This window comes from Bos indicus x Bos taurus, chromosome 1 (assembly GCF_003369695.1).
Source record: "Bos indicus x Bos taurus breed Angus x Brahman F1 hybrid chromosome 1, Bos_hybrid_MaternalHap_v2.0, whole genome shotgun sequence".
Classification (NCBI taxonomy): Eukaryota; Metazoa; Chordata; class Mammalia; order Artiodactyla; family Bovidae; genus Bos; species Bos indicus x Bos taurus.
In genome coordinates, this window is record NC_040076.1 from 106,603,900 (window position 1) to 106,620,463 (window position 16,564).

Sequence of the window (16,564 nt, forward strand, 5' to 3'; positions counted from 1 at the left end):
GACAGAGAAGACCAGTGGCTGAGCGCATCAATATTTAGAAATGAGTAAGAGGAAAAAGAACTAGTGAGGTGAGAGTGAGAGTGAGGTATCCTTAAAGCCTAGTGGTAAGATACAGAATAATTGTTCTTCTCTGTTAATACATATTACTAAATATTCATTACTGTGACATGTTAAAAAAAGGTATGAGCTGGCTGTTAATTTTGTTAGTTCATGGAACACCTAATTTTGGAGCTAGAAAACTGTCCCACTTTTAAATTTTCAGTACTTTAAGATAGCATCACCTCTCATTCTGGTAGAAAAGATAATTCTCCTAAACAGAGCTATTCTCTAGTTTTATGCCTCTTTATGCCTCAGGCATTCTCTGAGAGAGGACATTTGGTAATTGTTTTGTTTTTAAAGGACTTCCTTCCTGTCTAAAAGAGAGTAAAGAGAATGAAATGAAATGAAATAAAGCAGAATCTAGACAGCAGACAGATTTAAGATGGGAGTGTAATTGTTAATAATTTGGAAGTCAGATTTTTGTCTTCAGTAAACTTAAATTTGAAAATCCCAGTGATCCCTATGAAGTTTCTATACTTTCCTTATTCAACATCACATATTTTAGATGGAAGCTATAATAAGGTATGTATGTTTCCAACTGAATATACCTTATTCTGAATTTTCCTATAGTTAATTCACATCTGAAACATATTTCATTATTATTTAAGCCATTGATAATTCATAGAATTTTAGAGTCAAAAAGAATTATGATTACTCAGCCATTAAAAAGAATACATTTGAATCAGTTCTAATGAGGTGGATGAAACTGGAGCCTATTATACAGAGTGAAGTAAGCCAGAAGGAAAAACACCAATACAGTATACTAACGCATATATATGGAATTTAGAAAGATGGTAACGATAACCCTGTATACAAGACAGCAAAAGAGACACTGACGTATAGAACAGTCTTATGGACTCTGTGGGAGAGGGAGAGGGTGGGAAGATTAAAAAAAAAAAAGAATTATGAATATTTTCAGAGTTATGGATTTACATGCAAATAAATTATGTTTTACTTACATAAACTTTGTTGAACAAAATAATCATGTTATATCATCCTGCCATAAACAGAAAATTTTAAAAACTAAAACTTAAATTATTGTAGAACTGATAGAAAAGTGAGAAGGAAAATAGTTTTCTTATGTTTAAAGAAACTAGTAATTACTGAAGGCTAGATAGAAGGCAGTGGCAACCCACTCCAGTACTCTTGCCTGGAAAATCCCATGGACGGAGGAGCCTGGTAGGCTGCAGTCCATGGGGTGGCTAAGTGTCGGACACAACTGAGCGACTTCACTTTCACTTTTCACTTTGATTCATTGGAGAAGGAAATGGCGACCCACTCTTGCCTGGAGAATCCCAGGGACGGGGGAGCCTAGTGGACTACCATCTATGGGGTCGCACAGAGTCGGACACGACTGAAACGGCTTAGCAGCAGCAGCAGCAGATAGAGATATACACTAACAATAGAAAGCACAATTGAAGTACCTGGAATCTTTAACCTGTAAAAATTTTCTTTCACGAGGACCATTCATGTATGAAATCAGTGGTTCCTTCCTGACTTGGGAGTTCCTTTACAGGCAGGATTCTTTGAACCAGGCCTAGTGGTCTTACGTTATAGTAGGTGCTCAATTAATGCGTGTTAAGTGCATTTGATTTTGATTAAGGAGTAGAGGTACATATGATTAAGGTAGGTACTCCTTATGATTAAGGAGTAGGAGTATTGCTTTTAACTTGCTTATTCTCCTCATCCACCTTGCATGGATTCACTATGATGTCATTGTGAACGATTCTTTGAAACGAAAGTCTGGGTAGAGGAAGGCGAAGTTAGAGAGCAGTTACTAAGGTTTAGAAGCAACTCTTTCAGCTCCCAGCTCCATAGTTGTCCAATCTGCCAGTTTCTGTTGCGTATTAAAATTAAAATACAGGTCCAGCCTCCCACTTCAGGTGGCCACTGAATCAGGGCCACCTCCAGTTGTGGAAATTAGACAAATTCATCCATACACCTCCAGCTGTTTATAATATGTGCAGTCAACAAAAGGATGGAAAACTTACTTTTTTTTAAAAGTTAGTTTATATAGCTGTGAAAATAACTGGGCTTAGTTACACCCAAAGCATTTTTTAAAGTAGAAGTTAAATTTTTCTATTTTTGTTTCTATACTTAGTTAAAAATTCTATAACAGTATTTTTCTTTTTCATTTTTAACAGCTAGATTGGCAATTTTAGAACATAACTTATTGTGAAGACATGATTTTCTCTGTGAATATAGCCAGTGACCTCAAACTTAACATCCTAAGGTTTATTAACAGCTATAAATCAATATACTAAAAGTATGATCCTCTGGAAATTAAATATGTTATACATATATTAGCAGTTTTATGATCTGTATAAATTGTCCAATTTTTTTTGCTGACTACTCGTGTCACTTCTGTCTTTTTGTAATTCTTTGTGTGTGTTCAGTTATATGAAATAACTCTATTGGAGATAAATCTTAAGCTGGAGTAATTTGGGAATTAAAGAGAATCACTAAAGCACTGACAGTCTTCAAAGAGCAAAAAGTAGTGGGCAATATCTCTGTCACTTATGACACTAGGAGAAACCTTTGATGAAACAGAGAAGGAGCAGAGGCAGCTTTTGTTCCTGGCTTCTTCAGTACATATCTCCAATAATTTTTACAACTTGGCCTACTCAGAATATCTGAGAAAGATAGGGTTGGAAATAGAGAACTTTGAATTATCATTTTTTAGATAATGATTGATGTCATGAAAATAATCCAGAAAAGTATATAGCATGAAAAGGTGACCTAAAACAAAACCTAGGAACAAGGATCACCAAAGAAGGAAGAACTAGCAAAAAGAGAATAAGCGATGGTCCAAAATAGGAAAGAATCAGGAGAAAACTGTTTTTTTGGTAGCGCACATAGGAGTTTCAAGAAAGGATGGTCAGGAGTATCCAGTGCTCCTGGGAGGTCAAGACTAAAAGTAGATTCTTGACTAAAAATAGACTCTGATTTGGCACCGTATGAGTCACTGATGATCCAGGCAAGAGCCTTTGCATCAGTGTAGTGAGGTTGAACATCAAGTTGCTCAGTGGTAAAGAATCCGCCTGAGACTCAGGTTCAGTACCTGGGTTGGGAAGATCCCCTGGAGGAGGAAATGGCAACCCACTCCAGTATTCTTGCCTCAAAAATCCCATGGACATGAGACAACAGAAGAGACACTGATGTATAGAACAATTTTTTGGACTGTGGGAGAGGGAGAGGGTGGGATGATTTGGGACAATGGCATTGAAACATGTGTAATATCATATATGAAACGAGTCGCCAGTCCAGGTTCGATGCACGATACTGGATGCTTGGAGCTGGTGCACTGGGACGACCCAGAGGGATGGTACGAGGGAGGAGGGTTCAGGATGGGGAACACGTGTATACCTGTGGAGGATTCATGTTGATATATGTCAAAACCAATACAATATTGTAAAGTTAAAAAAAAAAAATCCCATGGACAGAGGAGTCTGGTGGGCTACAGTCCATAGGGTTGCAAAGAGTCAGGTGCGACTGAGCACACAAAAACCTATTTCAGGGAATTGAAAGTCCAAACTCTATAATCATATGCTTGGTCTTTCTGGTGACCCTATAGCTATCCTGAAGCTATCTAAGGAATCACCCAGATTCTCTCTATTAGCATAACAAAGACATTCCTGTGACTCAGAAAATTCCAAGGGTTGTGGAAGACCTGTGTCAGGAACCCAAGACAAAGACCACACAAATTATCACACAGTAGTGTACTGACCACAGGGAACTCATCACTACATAATTTCCTGGTAGTATAGTAGGCATTCAATACATCTTTCCTTTGTGAAATGATTGGGTTGTTATGTTGGTCTAAATCAGAGTTATGAAAATTACAAACTGCATCCAGATTTGGACTTGCCATTTTTGATCCTGTGGTACATTGATTCCATACCATTAATAATAATTCTAATTAGGGAATGTATATTTAGGAAGACGTGTTTGGTTCCACTGAGAAATATGACCTTATTACTAACTAGGAATTTGATGGCTGCTGCTCTTCAGTGCTGATAGGTATGCTGTGGTCCAAAGAGTTAAATAATTTCTCATTAGGATTATGATAGCTCCATAGAAATTTGCCAGTAAAAATTCTAATGTAATGTGGTAATTAATGCTTTACTTTTTTTCAAGTAATCTTCCTCTTTGAGGCATCAACTGGAAAACCAATGGGAGACGGGAAGTTTCTTTCTCATAAGGTGATGGATATTAGCTATGTTTAATGTAAATAGTTATTTATTTCTTTTCAAAATTAATGTTTTCAGACCTCCCTGGTAGTCCAGTGGTTAAGACTTTGCACGTCCATTGAAAGGAGCATGGGTTTGATCCCTAATTGGCAAAGTTCCATGTGCTCCATGGTGTGGCCAGAAAACAAAAATTAAAAACAAAACACTAGGAGCAAAATTAATGTTTTCATTTTAAGGAGGAAAACATGGAGATTAGTTTTATATTTAAAACCAGTGTAAATTCTTAGAGTATTTTGCCTAAAAATGTCCTAAAGACTAAGCACTATTAAATTCTGTAATGGAAAGCTATATATATGCAAATTAATGGAAAGAATCTGACATATGTTTTTGTTCAAGCTCTTTACTCCTTTTTTAAAAATTATTGTTTTATGTATTTTTGACTGTGCTCATTCTTCATTGCTGTGCACGGGCTTTCTCTAGTTAAGGCACATGGACTTCAGTAATTGCAGTGCATGGGCTCAGTAGTTGTGAGTTCGTTACCCCACAGCATGTGGATTCTTAGTTTCTGGACCAGGGATCGAACTCATGTCCCCTGCATTGGCAGGTGGATTTTTAACCACTGGACCACCAGAGAAGTCCCTCTTTACTGCTTTTCAATAAAATGTTCTATCTTGGTTAAACTTTTAGCACATATAGTATCAGTAAATAAAAATGTGTTTATACATCAATACAGCTTACACTTTTCCCATTGACCTGTTCTAGCCCTTTTTTTTAGGTTTTAAGACTGTAGTTAAACTGAAAAAAAAAAATCCTGAATTGCGAGCTGTTTATTAGTTTCTGACTTTTAGCCTTAGAACAAATAAATGGCACCATTCCATTGAGTTATCCTCCAATAAGTGATATATTAGGGTTTAAAGATTTTTTAACTTTATTGTCAGTGCTACTAGTGAAGTGTCACCCTGTTTTTATTGTCTCCTTTTTGTAATTATTAGTTGAATAACAAATACATTCAGTGGTTCAGACATGGAAAAGCAGTCAGTGAAAAACTATTCCTGCTGCACCTGTCAGTTTAGTTCCTTTCCGCCGAATAAATAGCCATCATTATTAATCTCCTGTTACCCTTCCAGAGGTTTTTAGTGCGTACATGGACAAAATGGGTATATGTTCCTTTCTCTTTCTTTTACAAAAAGATGACATATAAGTCTGCACTTTGCTTTTCTCATGCAGCATTCTATTTCTGGAAATTTTTCCATATCAATAGATAAAAGTACTTATGCAGTCCTTCTTCCTGCCATAAGTATAACATTTTATGGACGTATCAAAATTTGTTTAACTTGTGCCCAAATGATGGACACAAATGGAAGTGTATTTCAGCTTATAGAGTTTAAAAGATTACATTATTTTATGATGTTCTAATGGGCATTTTTCCCTTGTAAATTAAAAAAGTAATTACACTTTAGCTTTTGAATTATTTGTATATTAGCAGTTAAGTTATTTAGCAGGGACATTTTACCATTATAAGTAGGTAAATGATATTTAATTGATCTTTAAATAAACATATGTTCTTGTAAGTAAACAATTAAAATAATCTGATGTAAATACTAAAACTAATCCAGAATTTTCATTCTTTAAAAATTTTAGAATGAAGTTTTGGAAATTGCCCTGGATCAAAAGGGACTCACCAATGATAGAAAAATTGCTTTCATTGATAAAAATAGAGATCTCTATATCACTTCAGTGAAACGATTTGGGAAGGAAGAACAGATTATCAAACTTGGTAAAATAATTGTAATACATTTAAATTGTTTATTATTTTCAGTATTCTTAGATCTACTCTTTATATTATACTAAATAGCTTGTTTGAATGAATCTGTGAATAATGCTTTGGTCTCCTAACATTTCTTAGCTATTTAATTCCATTTTGATAGCAAGTCTTTAGCTGCTGCAACTAAAGTGGCATTGAAAAAAAGACATGTAGATTGAAAATATAATGGTTCTGGGTAAAATGCTCAAATATTTCCATAAATTTTTATGTGAATTTTTGCACATGTTTTCACTATCATAAAATACTCATACCTACCAGCAGTTAGTTGGGGTCTTATGCATCAGCTAATTTTAAAGATATGTTTTTAATACTTATATAATGGAAATAATACATTAACATTCTTTTTAAAATAAGGAACAATGGTGCATACTTTGGCGTGGAGTGATACGTGCAATATCCTTTGTGGACTTCAAGATACTCGATTTACAGTGTGGTATTACCCCAATACAGTTTATGTGGACAGAGACATTTTGCCTAAAACATTATATGAAAGGGATGCAAGGTAACGTTTTACTGTGTGGGATTGTTTATTGTCATCAATAAAACCAACAGAGTGTTGTATTCTTGCTTCTAATTTCATTCCTACAAAATAATCTTTTATGTTACTTAGTTAATTAATAAATTATTCAGCTAAAGCTAATTTAATGAGATTTAAGTGACAGAATGAAGTTGAAAGTGTTGTATTGATGTAATACTATTTATTTATATGTTTCTTAAATGGATATAATTTTTTCTTATATGATTTTCAGGTTTACTGTTGTTTAATGGTAACTCAGGTAGTTTTTTCAATGTGGTGTAATTATTTTATTTTAGGCACTCAATATTTTTCTGTGATACACAATTTTATGACAGCCTTTACTCTTTCCCATTTTATCATTGACCTTGAGACTCTCAGAAATGTATGTCTCTCTAGAATTGAATTTTAAAATTGATATTAAATATAGAAAAAATACATAAATTTATTAAAAAGTCTTTTTTTAAATTTTACATTCTTCAGAAAATCAAATGTATTTATATTCCTAAATTCTCTAAGAAATAGCAGGGAGATCTCTTATTCTTGGCAAACTAGAAATACAAAGGCTTCTCAACGCCAAATCTTAGTTTAACTTTCATATCTCTTTTGAGTTCATTTTTAATATTCAAGCTCACATTAGCAAAACCAGAGAGGCATCATATAAAAAAATTAGTTAATGAAGAGAAGTTAGTCTCTTTACTTAAAATTCACCTCCTGTTATTATGAGAAAATAATCTTGGAATCAAATTTTTAATGTTTGCACTTTCAAAAGCTGAAGCCAAGTACTTTAATCATTTCTGTGATTTACCTTAATTCTTAGGAAAACAGATCATTTCAAATGCTTTTAAGCATAGTTGTCAAATATGTAATAATTTTTGTCATGTTAAAATGTTTGTATATTTTGCTCTAAGTGTACATAGCAAGTTAGATTCCAATATTTGTTTGAAGATATACATTCTGCCTGGAATTAACTTTCTTGGGGTGCATTTTGGAGATTGTAGATTTCATATGTATGTTGGGATCAGCTCCCAAATTTAAATTGTATGAAATTTTTTGCTCAGAATATAAATTGCATTTTGCCTTTTTTCAACAGTGAATTTAGTAAAAACCCCCATATTGTGAGTTTTGTTGGAAATCAAGTAACTATAAGAAGAGCTGATGGCTCTCTGGTTCACATCAGCATATCACCATATCCTGCTATTCTCCACGAATATGTAAGCAGTTCAAAATGGGAAGACGCTGTAAGACTTTGTCGTTTCGTTAAGGTACTTTACATTTCAGATCCACAATTGTATATATATTGTGTATTAGTTTATACAATATCTTTTTGCAAAATGATAAATCATAAGAGCTAAGAGTTGGAAAAATTGTAAACAAGATCACGTCTTTTTTTTTTAATAAGTGATGTCATGAGAGAGAGAGATAGATGTTGCTGTGTGATTTATTCTCTGAAGAAGCAAGCCGTTTCTTCTTTCTGGTACATATAAAAACCTTTCATGGAACTTTATTTAAAAGTCAGATTCCCAGGTTCTAACCCCAAGGTTTAATTTATTAAATCTAGTGAGCCTGGACATATTTTTAAGTTCCTCAGATGATTTGTTATAGCTAAGGTTAAGAACCATTCACTACTTTAGATCAGCATTTTCCAACCTAGTTGAATTAAGTATTTTCTGAGCATATTGGACCACAGAACTATTTTGTTTTACATTGTTTAATTCTCTTAGAATACACTTTTGTAAAAGGACTTTTAGGTGGTTTTCCTTACAATGTGTTATTGATGACAGTCCGCTCTAATAGCATTGTCTGAAAACCTCACTTTTTCTCTAATTTCCTGCAGTTGCATTCTTTGACATCAAAAAGACTGGAGGGCTTATAACCTTGAGTTATCATTAATGTCTATCATAAGTTCAAAAATAAACCTTTTTTAATTAGAAATGAACATTTCACAAAAAATTTATTCAAAACTTTCTCTATGTGTTATAACAGAATCAGTTCAGTTCAGTTCAGTCGCTCAGTCGTGTCCGACTCTTTGCCACCCCATGATTGCAGCACGTCAGGCCTCCTTGTCTATCACCAACTCCCGGAGTTCACTCAGACTCAAGTCCATCAAGTTGGTGATGCCATCCAGCCATCTCATCCTCTGTTGTCCCCTTCTTCTCCTGCCCCCAATCCCTCCCAGTATCAGGGTCTTTTCCAATGAGTCAACTCTTCACATGAGGTGGCCAAAGTACTGGAGTTTCAGCTTAACATCATTCCTTCCAAAGAAATCCCAGGGCTGATCTCCTTCAGAATGGACTGGTTGGATCTCCTTGCAGTCCAAGGGACTCTCAAGAGTCTTCTCCAACACCACAGTTCAAAAGCATCAATTCTTCAGCGCTCAGCTTTCTTCACAGTCCAACTCTCACATCCATACATAACCACAGGAAAAACCATAGCCTTGACTAGGTGGACCTTTGTTAGCAAAGTAATGTCTCTGCTTTTCAATATGCTATCTAGGTTGGTCATAACTTTCCTTCCAAGGAGTAAGCGTCTTTTAATTTCATGGCTGCAGTCCCCATCTGCACTGATTTTGGAGCCCCAAAAATAAGATCTGACACTGTTTCCCCATCTATTTCCCATGAAGTGATGGGACCAGATGCCATGATCTTCATTTTCTGAATGTTGAGCTTTAGCCAACTTTTTCACTCTCCTCTTTGACTTTCATCAAGAGGCTTTTTAGTTCCTCTTCACTTTCTGCCATAAGGGTGGTGTCATCTGCATATCTGAGGTTATTGGTATTTCTCCTGGCAATCTTGATTCCAGCTTGTGCTTCTTCCAGCCCAGCATTTCTCATGATGTACTCTGCATAGAAGTTAAATAAGCAGGGTGACAGTACACAGCCTTGACGTACTCCTTTTCCTATTTGGAACCAGTCTGTTGTTCCATGTCCAGTTCTAACTGTTGCTTCCTGACCTGCATACAGGTTTCTCAAGAGGCAGGTCAGGTGGTCTGATATTCCCATCTCTTTAAGAATTTTCCACAGTTTATTGTGACCCACACAGTCAAAAGCTTTGTCATAGTCAATAAAGCAGAAATAGATGTTTTTCTGGAACTCTCTTGCTTTTCTGATGATCCAGCAGATGTTGGCACTTTGATCTCTGGTTCCTCTGCCTTTTCTAAAACCAGCTTGAACATCTGGAAGTTCACGGTTCAAGTACTGCTGAAGCCTGGCTTGGAGAATTGTGAGCATTACTTTACTAGCATGTGAGATGAGTGCAATTGTGCGGTAGTTTGAGCATTCTTTGGCATTGCCTTTCTTTGGGATTGGAATGAACACTGACCTTTTCCAGTCCTGTGGCCACTGCTGAGTTTTCCAAATTTGCTGGCATATTGAGTGCAGCACTTTGACAGCATCATCTTTCAGGATTTGAAATAGCTCCACTGGAATTCCATCACCTCCACTAGCTTTGTTCATAGTGATGCTTTCTAAGGGCCACTTGACTTCACATTCCAGGGTGTCTGGCCCTAGGTGAGTGATTATATCATCGTGATTATCTTGGTCGAGAAGATCTTTTTTGTACAATTCTTCTGTGTATTCTTGCCACCTCTTCTTAATATCTCCTGCTTCTGTTAGGTCCATACCATTTCTGTCCTTTATCGAGCCCATCTTTGCATGAAATGTTCCCTTGGTATCTCTCATTTTCTTGAAGAGATCTCTAGTCTTTCACATTCTGTTGTTTTCCTCTATTTCTTTGCATTGATCGCTGAGGAAGGCTTTCTTATCTCTCCTTGCTATTCTTTGGAACTCTGCATTCAAATGGGAATATCTTTCCTTTTCTCCTTTGCTTTTCGCTTCTCTTCTTTTCACAGCTATTTGTAAGGCCTCCTCAGGCAGCCATTTTGCTTTTTTTGCATTTCTTTTTCTTGGGGATGGGCTTGTTCCCTGTCTCCTGTACAACATCGTGAACCTCCATCCATAGTTCATCAGGCACTCTGTCTATCAGATCTAGTCCCTTAAATCTATTTCTCACTTCCACTGTATAATCATAAGGGATTTGATTTAGGTCATACCTGAATGCTCTTGTGGTTTTCCCTACTTTCTTCAATTTCAGTCTGAATTTGGCAATAAGGAGTTCAGGATCTGAGCCACAGTCAGCTCCTGGTCTTGTTTTTGCTGACTGTATAGAGTTTCTCCATCTTTGGCTGCAAAGAATATAATCAGTCTGATTTTGGTGTTGACCATCTGGTGATGTCCATGTATAGAATCTTCTCTTATGTTGTTGGAAGAGGGTGTTTGCTATGACCAGTGCGTTCTCTTGGCAAAACTCTATTAGTCTTTGCCCTGCTTCATTTCGTATTCTAAGGCCAAATTTGCCTGTTACTTCAGGTGTTTCTTGACTTCCTACTTTTGCATTCCAGTCCTCTATAATGAAAAGGACATCTTTTTGGGTGTTAGTTCTAAAAGGCCTTGTAGGTCTTCATAGAACCATTCAATTTCAGCTTCTTCAGCGTTACTGGTCGGGACATAGACTTGGATTACTGTGATACTGAATGGTTTGGTTTGCCTTGGAAATGAACAGAGATCATTCTGTCGTTTTTGAGATTGCATCCAAGTACTGCATTTCAGACTGTTTTGTTGACCATGATGGCTACTCCGTTTCTTCTAAGGGATTCCTGCCCACAGTAGTAGATATAATGGTCATCCGAGTTAAGAGATACCCCACGTCCAAGGTAAGAGAAACCCAAGTTAAGATGGTAGGTGTTGCAAGAGGGCACCAGAGGGCAGACACACTGAAACCATAATCACAGAAAACTAGTCAATCTAATCACACTAGGACCACAGTCTTGTGTAACTCAATGAACCTTAGCCATGCCCTGTGGGGCCACTGAAGATGGGCGGGTCATCGTGGAGAGGTCTGACAGAATGTGGTCCACTGGAGAAGGGAATGGCCAACCACTTCAGTATTCTTGCCTTGAGAACTCCATGAACAGTATTAAAAGGCAAAATGATAGGATATTGAAAGAGGAACTCCCCAGGTCAGTAGGTGCCCAATATGCTACTGAAGATCAGTGGAGAAATAACTCCAGAAAGAATGAAGGGATGGAGCCAAAGCAAAAACAATACCCAGTTGTGGATATGACTGGTGATAGAAGCAAGGTCCAATGCTGTAAAGAGCAATATTGCTTAGGAACCTGGTATGTTAGGTCCATGAATCAAAGCAAATTGGAAGTGGTCAAACAAGAGATGGCAAGAGTGAACATCAACATTCTAGGAATCAGCGAACTAAAATGGACTGGAATGTGTGAATTTAACTCAGATGACCATTGTATCTACTACAGGCAGGAATCCCTCAGAAGAAATGGAGTAGCCATTATGGTCAACAAAAGAGTCCGAAATGCAGTACTTAGATGCAATCTCAAAAATGACAGAATGATCTCTGTTCGTTTCCAAGGCAAACCATTCAATATCACAGTAATCCAAGTCTATAACAGCATAGCCACAATGAAATTTCCACATCATTAATTTATTAAATTATTTTTTTCAGTGCCTGGCTCAGCAATCTTTTATTTTACATTAAAATATAACCTTGTTATATTTTAATTCAGCCATGTAGTTGAAATAATTGTTCTCATATTTCACTTTAGGAACAAACCATGTGGGCTTGCCTAGCTGCTATGGCAGTTGCTAATCAAGATATGACTACTGCAGAAATAGCCTACGCAGCAATCGGTGAAGTAAATAGTGTTTACTTATGTTTATGTGTTTTTGTATGTTTGTGTGTATGTGTGTGTGTTTAGCTGTAATTTGTTACTATATACTTCAAATATTTTTCTTTCTTTTTTAGATTGATAAAGTTCAATATATCAATTCTATAAAAAATCTTCCATCTAAAGAATCAAAAATGGCCCACATATTAATGTTTAGTGGGAACATACAGGAGGCTGAAATTGTTCTTCTTCAGGCTGGCCTTGTTTATCAAGCAATTCAGATCAATATTAATCTCTACAACTGGGAAAGGTAATTAAAAATTTTTCATCAATTCCAAAACCTGACTGATCTTAATGTATTCTTCTATCTACCACTTAGTAAATTACATTTTCCATTGTACTTAAGAGTTTCCTGATATCATATAAAAATTTATTCACATTTATATTTGTGAGTCAGTTCAGTCCTTCAGTTGTGTCTGGCTCTTTGCAATCCCATGGACTGCAGCATGCCAGGCTTCCCTCTCCATCACCAACTCCCAGAACTTACTCAAACCCATGCCCACTGAGTTGGTGATGCCATGCAACCATCTCATCCTCTGTCGTCCCCTTCTCCTCCCACCTTCAATCTTTCCCAACATCAGGGTCTTTGAAATGAGTCGGTTCTTCACATCAGGTGGCCAAAGTACTGGAGTTTCAGCTTCAGCATCAGTCCTTCCAATGAATATTCAGGACTGATTTCCTTTAGGATGGACTGGTTGGCTCTCCTTGCAGTCCAAGGGACTCTCAAGAGTCTTCTCCAACACCACAGTTCAAAAGCATCAATTCTTTGGCACTCAGCTTTCTTTATGGTTCAACTCTCACATCCGTACATGACTACTGGACATGACAGTAGACTAGACAGACATTTGTCAGCAAAATAATGTCTCTGCTTTTTATTATGCTGTCTAGGTTGGTCATAACTTTTCTTCCAAGGAGCAAGTGTGGTTTAATTTCATGGCTGCATTCACCATCTGCAGTGATTTGGGAGCCCAAGAAAATAAAGTCTGACACTGTTTCCGCTGTTTACCCATCTATTTGCCATGAAGTGATGGGACCAGATGCCATGATCTTAGTTTTCTGAATGTTGAGTTTTAAGCCAGCTTTTTCACTCTCCTCTTTCACTTTCATCAAGAGGCTCTTTAGTTCTTCCCTTTCTACCATAAGGGTGGTATCATCTGCATATCTGAGGATATTGATATTTCTCCCGGCAATCTTGATTCCAGCTTTTGCTTCATCCAGCCTGGCATTTGTATGATGTACTCTGAATATAGGTTAAATAAGCAGGGTGACAATATACAGCCTTGACGTACTCCTTTCCCAATTTGGAACCAGTCCCTTGTTCCATGTCTGGTTCTGTTGCTTCTTGAACCAGAACTGTTCAAGAACTGTTGCTTCTTGACCTGCATACAGATTTCTCAGGAGCCAGGTAAGGTGATCTGGTACTCCCATCTCTTGAAGAATTTTCCACAGTTTGTTGTGATCCACACAATCAAAGGCTTTGGCGTAGTTAATAAAACAGAAGTAGATGTCTTTCTGGAACTCTCTTGTTTTTTCAGTGATCCAACAGGTGTTGGCAATTTGATCTCTGGTTCCTCTGCCTTTTCTAAATCCAGCTTGAACATACTTGTGAGTAGCCTGCCATTAAAGATTTTTGCCATCTCTGACTCATGATTAATTAGATGTTGTCTGTGAAGAAGAAAACAGAGTCTAAGATGGCTCCAGAATTTCTGGGTTTAGTAACTGGATAGATGGTGGTAAGAATATTAGCAGGTTTGGAAGGGATGTTGAATTTGAAATATTTGTTTAGAGATATGTGATAATAGTTGATTATTAGACATGGAGCTCAGGAAAGATTTTAAATAGAGATGTAGACTAAGAGTCATCAGCAAACGGATGGTAGTCGAAGCCAGAAGGATGGATGCAATTGCCTGGGGTATGTGTGGAGTGAGAACACATCGACTCTATTTGCAGGATGGGTGAAAGAGAAATTCACTGAAAGGTGGGGATAAAGCAGTTAGACAGGCAGAGAGAGGATCCAGGAAAGATTTGTTAAGCTAAGAAAGACAAACGAAAGGATTTGTATCAAGGAGCGGTCAGTAACCTTCCCTGCCAGCTTAGCCGTTGAGACAGGTTGCTTTCTGAGACTGAGTGGCAAACTTCTCTTCTCTATGGCATATTATGTTTCTCTGTTCTTTTTCTTCAGGTATATATCTCTTAGTGAACAAGGTTGTATTGCTTATATACACCTGAAGTTACTATGTTATAAAGTTGGCATATTGATTTTTTCAGGTTTGAAATGTCTTTCATCATCTTTGTCTCTCTCTGTGCTTAAAAAACTAACCACTATTTTTTTAATTACTGGCCCCTTATAATTCCCTTAGATTAGAATTTTTATAGATATCCTGTCTCTATCTTCCCCTTGAACAGGAATAATAAAAATGGCTAACAAAAGTAACAAACAATTTTGGTATGGACATACTATGGTCTCTTTATTTAATTTATACATTTATACAGGTCAGCCATTCTATTTCAATGCTTTATTTACACAAATCTGTTGTCATTGTTTAGCTATACAAAGGATTGTGAAAACTATTTTAGATTCTGAAAACATGAATAGGCCTTTGTTCTTGAGTTCAGTTTAGTCATAATTCATAAATACTTAAGTAGTTTGGAAAGTATGAATAATATTTTTAAAACTATATTAAAAAACTGATGGAAAATTGTACATATCATTACTAAACTGAGTTTCATGAGAAATGGCGAATAATAGTGTTTACAGCATATTCTCAATTGATACTTTTGAGAAAATAGTTATGTTGATAAATTTTAGGCATTACTATTTATACAGCATTCTGAACACCATCCAATATAACAAATATTTTAAAAATCATCTTTATATTAGAAAGCTTACAATCTATTTAAGAATTCTATTTTATTGTCATTAATAATAGTGAAGCTTCTACTTATTGATGCTTATGATGTGTCAGAATTGTGTTCAACGCTTTCCATATATCATCTCACTTTGTTATCACAACATTATACAAATGAAGAAGTTGAGGATTATTTGTAAGTAAGTGGCAGATCTAGGATTTGAACCTGAGCCTTCCAATATCACAGCGGACCTGAATTTTCTATTATTACTGCAATAAAGTATATACTGCTGATACTACTACTTACATTTTTCTGTAGGATTGATGTTTCTCTTTTATTATTTATCTTTGTAAACTTTTACATTTACAAAGATTTTAGATTATATACTTCTTGAAGGATAAAAACATTTTATCATTTTATATTATCTGTGAACATAGCAGGTACTTAATTTCATGCTCTTAATCTTTATGCAGTACTCAATCATTTTGCCATACACTTCCTCTGCAAACACTGAATGTAGATACATACAGTGTGTAAGTGTCAGAGCAGGTTTTGATGAAGCAGTTTGCCTCTTATGGTTTCTATTGATGGCCTATAATACAGCCCTCTGAACATTTCTTGTACCTCCTTGACCTAAGTGAATATCATGTCTTTCCAGAGGACCCTCCTTGCCTACATCTCAAATGGAGTCAGTTTATTCTTTCCAACTCCACATTCATTAGGTCTGGATGTGTGTGATGGCTCAGTGGTAAAGAAACTACCTGCAATGCAGGAGACACAAGTTTTATCCCCTGGGTCAGGAAGATGCCCTGGAGGAGGGCATGGCAGTCCACTCCAGCATTCTTGCCTGGAGAATCCCATGGACAGAGGAGCCTGGCGGGCTACAGTCCATGGGGTTGCAAAGAGTTGGACATGACTGAAGCGACTTAGCACACCTATGCAAACATCTTTACTTGTCTGGTAAAAATCTCTGATCCTTTGAGACATGTCATGTAACCATTCTTCTCTCTGCAGTTAATTTCACGTCTTCTCTACTATCCCTATATCCTACCCTCCATGCTGCTCCTTCCCCTGCTCTAGTTCTCAGCATAGGACCCTGCTTTAAGATATTAGGTGTCAGGGAGAGGGGAAACAAGAAGGGGAGAGATGTAACGGGGAAAGAAAAACAAACACTTGGTGCTCCTCTGCTCCTCCTATCTACTTGGCATCTCCTTTCTGTTTTTTACCTAAACTATAAACCAATGGGTTGGTCAAGTGTTGGTAGACCTCTGTGCCTGCCTGATAAGTTGATAAAGGTCAAGAAGCATTATTCAAGGCTTCTGATTACTATTTACACGC

The 16,564-nt window shown here is 36.6% G+C and overlaps 1 protein-coding gene across 4 annotated transcripts in view; it reads left to right on the forward strand.

Moving 5' to 3' along the window:
* Positions 1-16,564, forward strand: part of IFT80 (intraflagellar transport 80) — a 132,074-nt gene that overhangs the window by 95,247 nt on the left and 20,263 nt on the right. For all 4 annotated transcript variants that reach the window (XM_027542408.1, XM_027542433.1, XM_027542417.1 and 1 more), the window contains 6 exons: positions 4,237-4,301; positions 5,931-6,066; positions 6,469-6,616; positions 7,722-7,893; positions 12,254-12,343; positions 12,454-12,626. In XM_027542408.1, the coding sequence (XP_027398209.1) occupies positions 4,237-4,301; positions 5,931-6,066; positions 6,469-6,616; positions 7,722-7,893; positions 12,254-12,343; positions 12,454-12,626 (784 nt within the window). The remainder of the gene's footprint in view (positions 1-4,236; positions 4,302-5,930; positions 6,067-6,468; positions 6,617-7,721; positions 7,894-12,253; positions 12,344-12,453; positions 12,627-16,564) is intronic.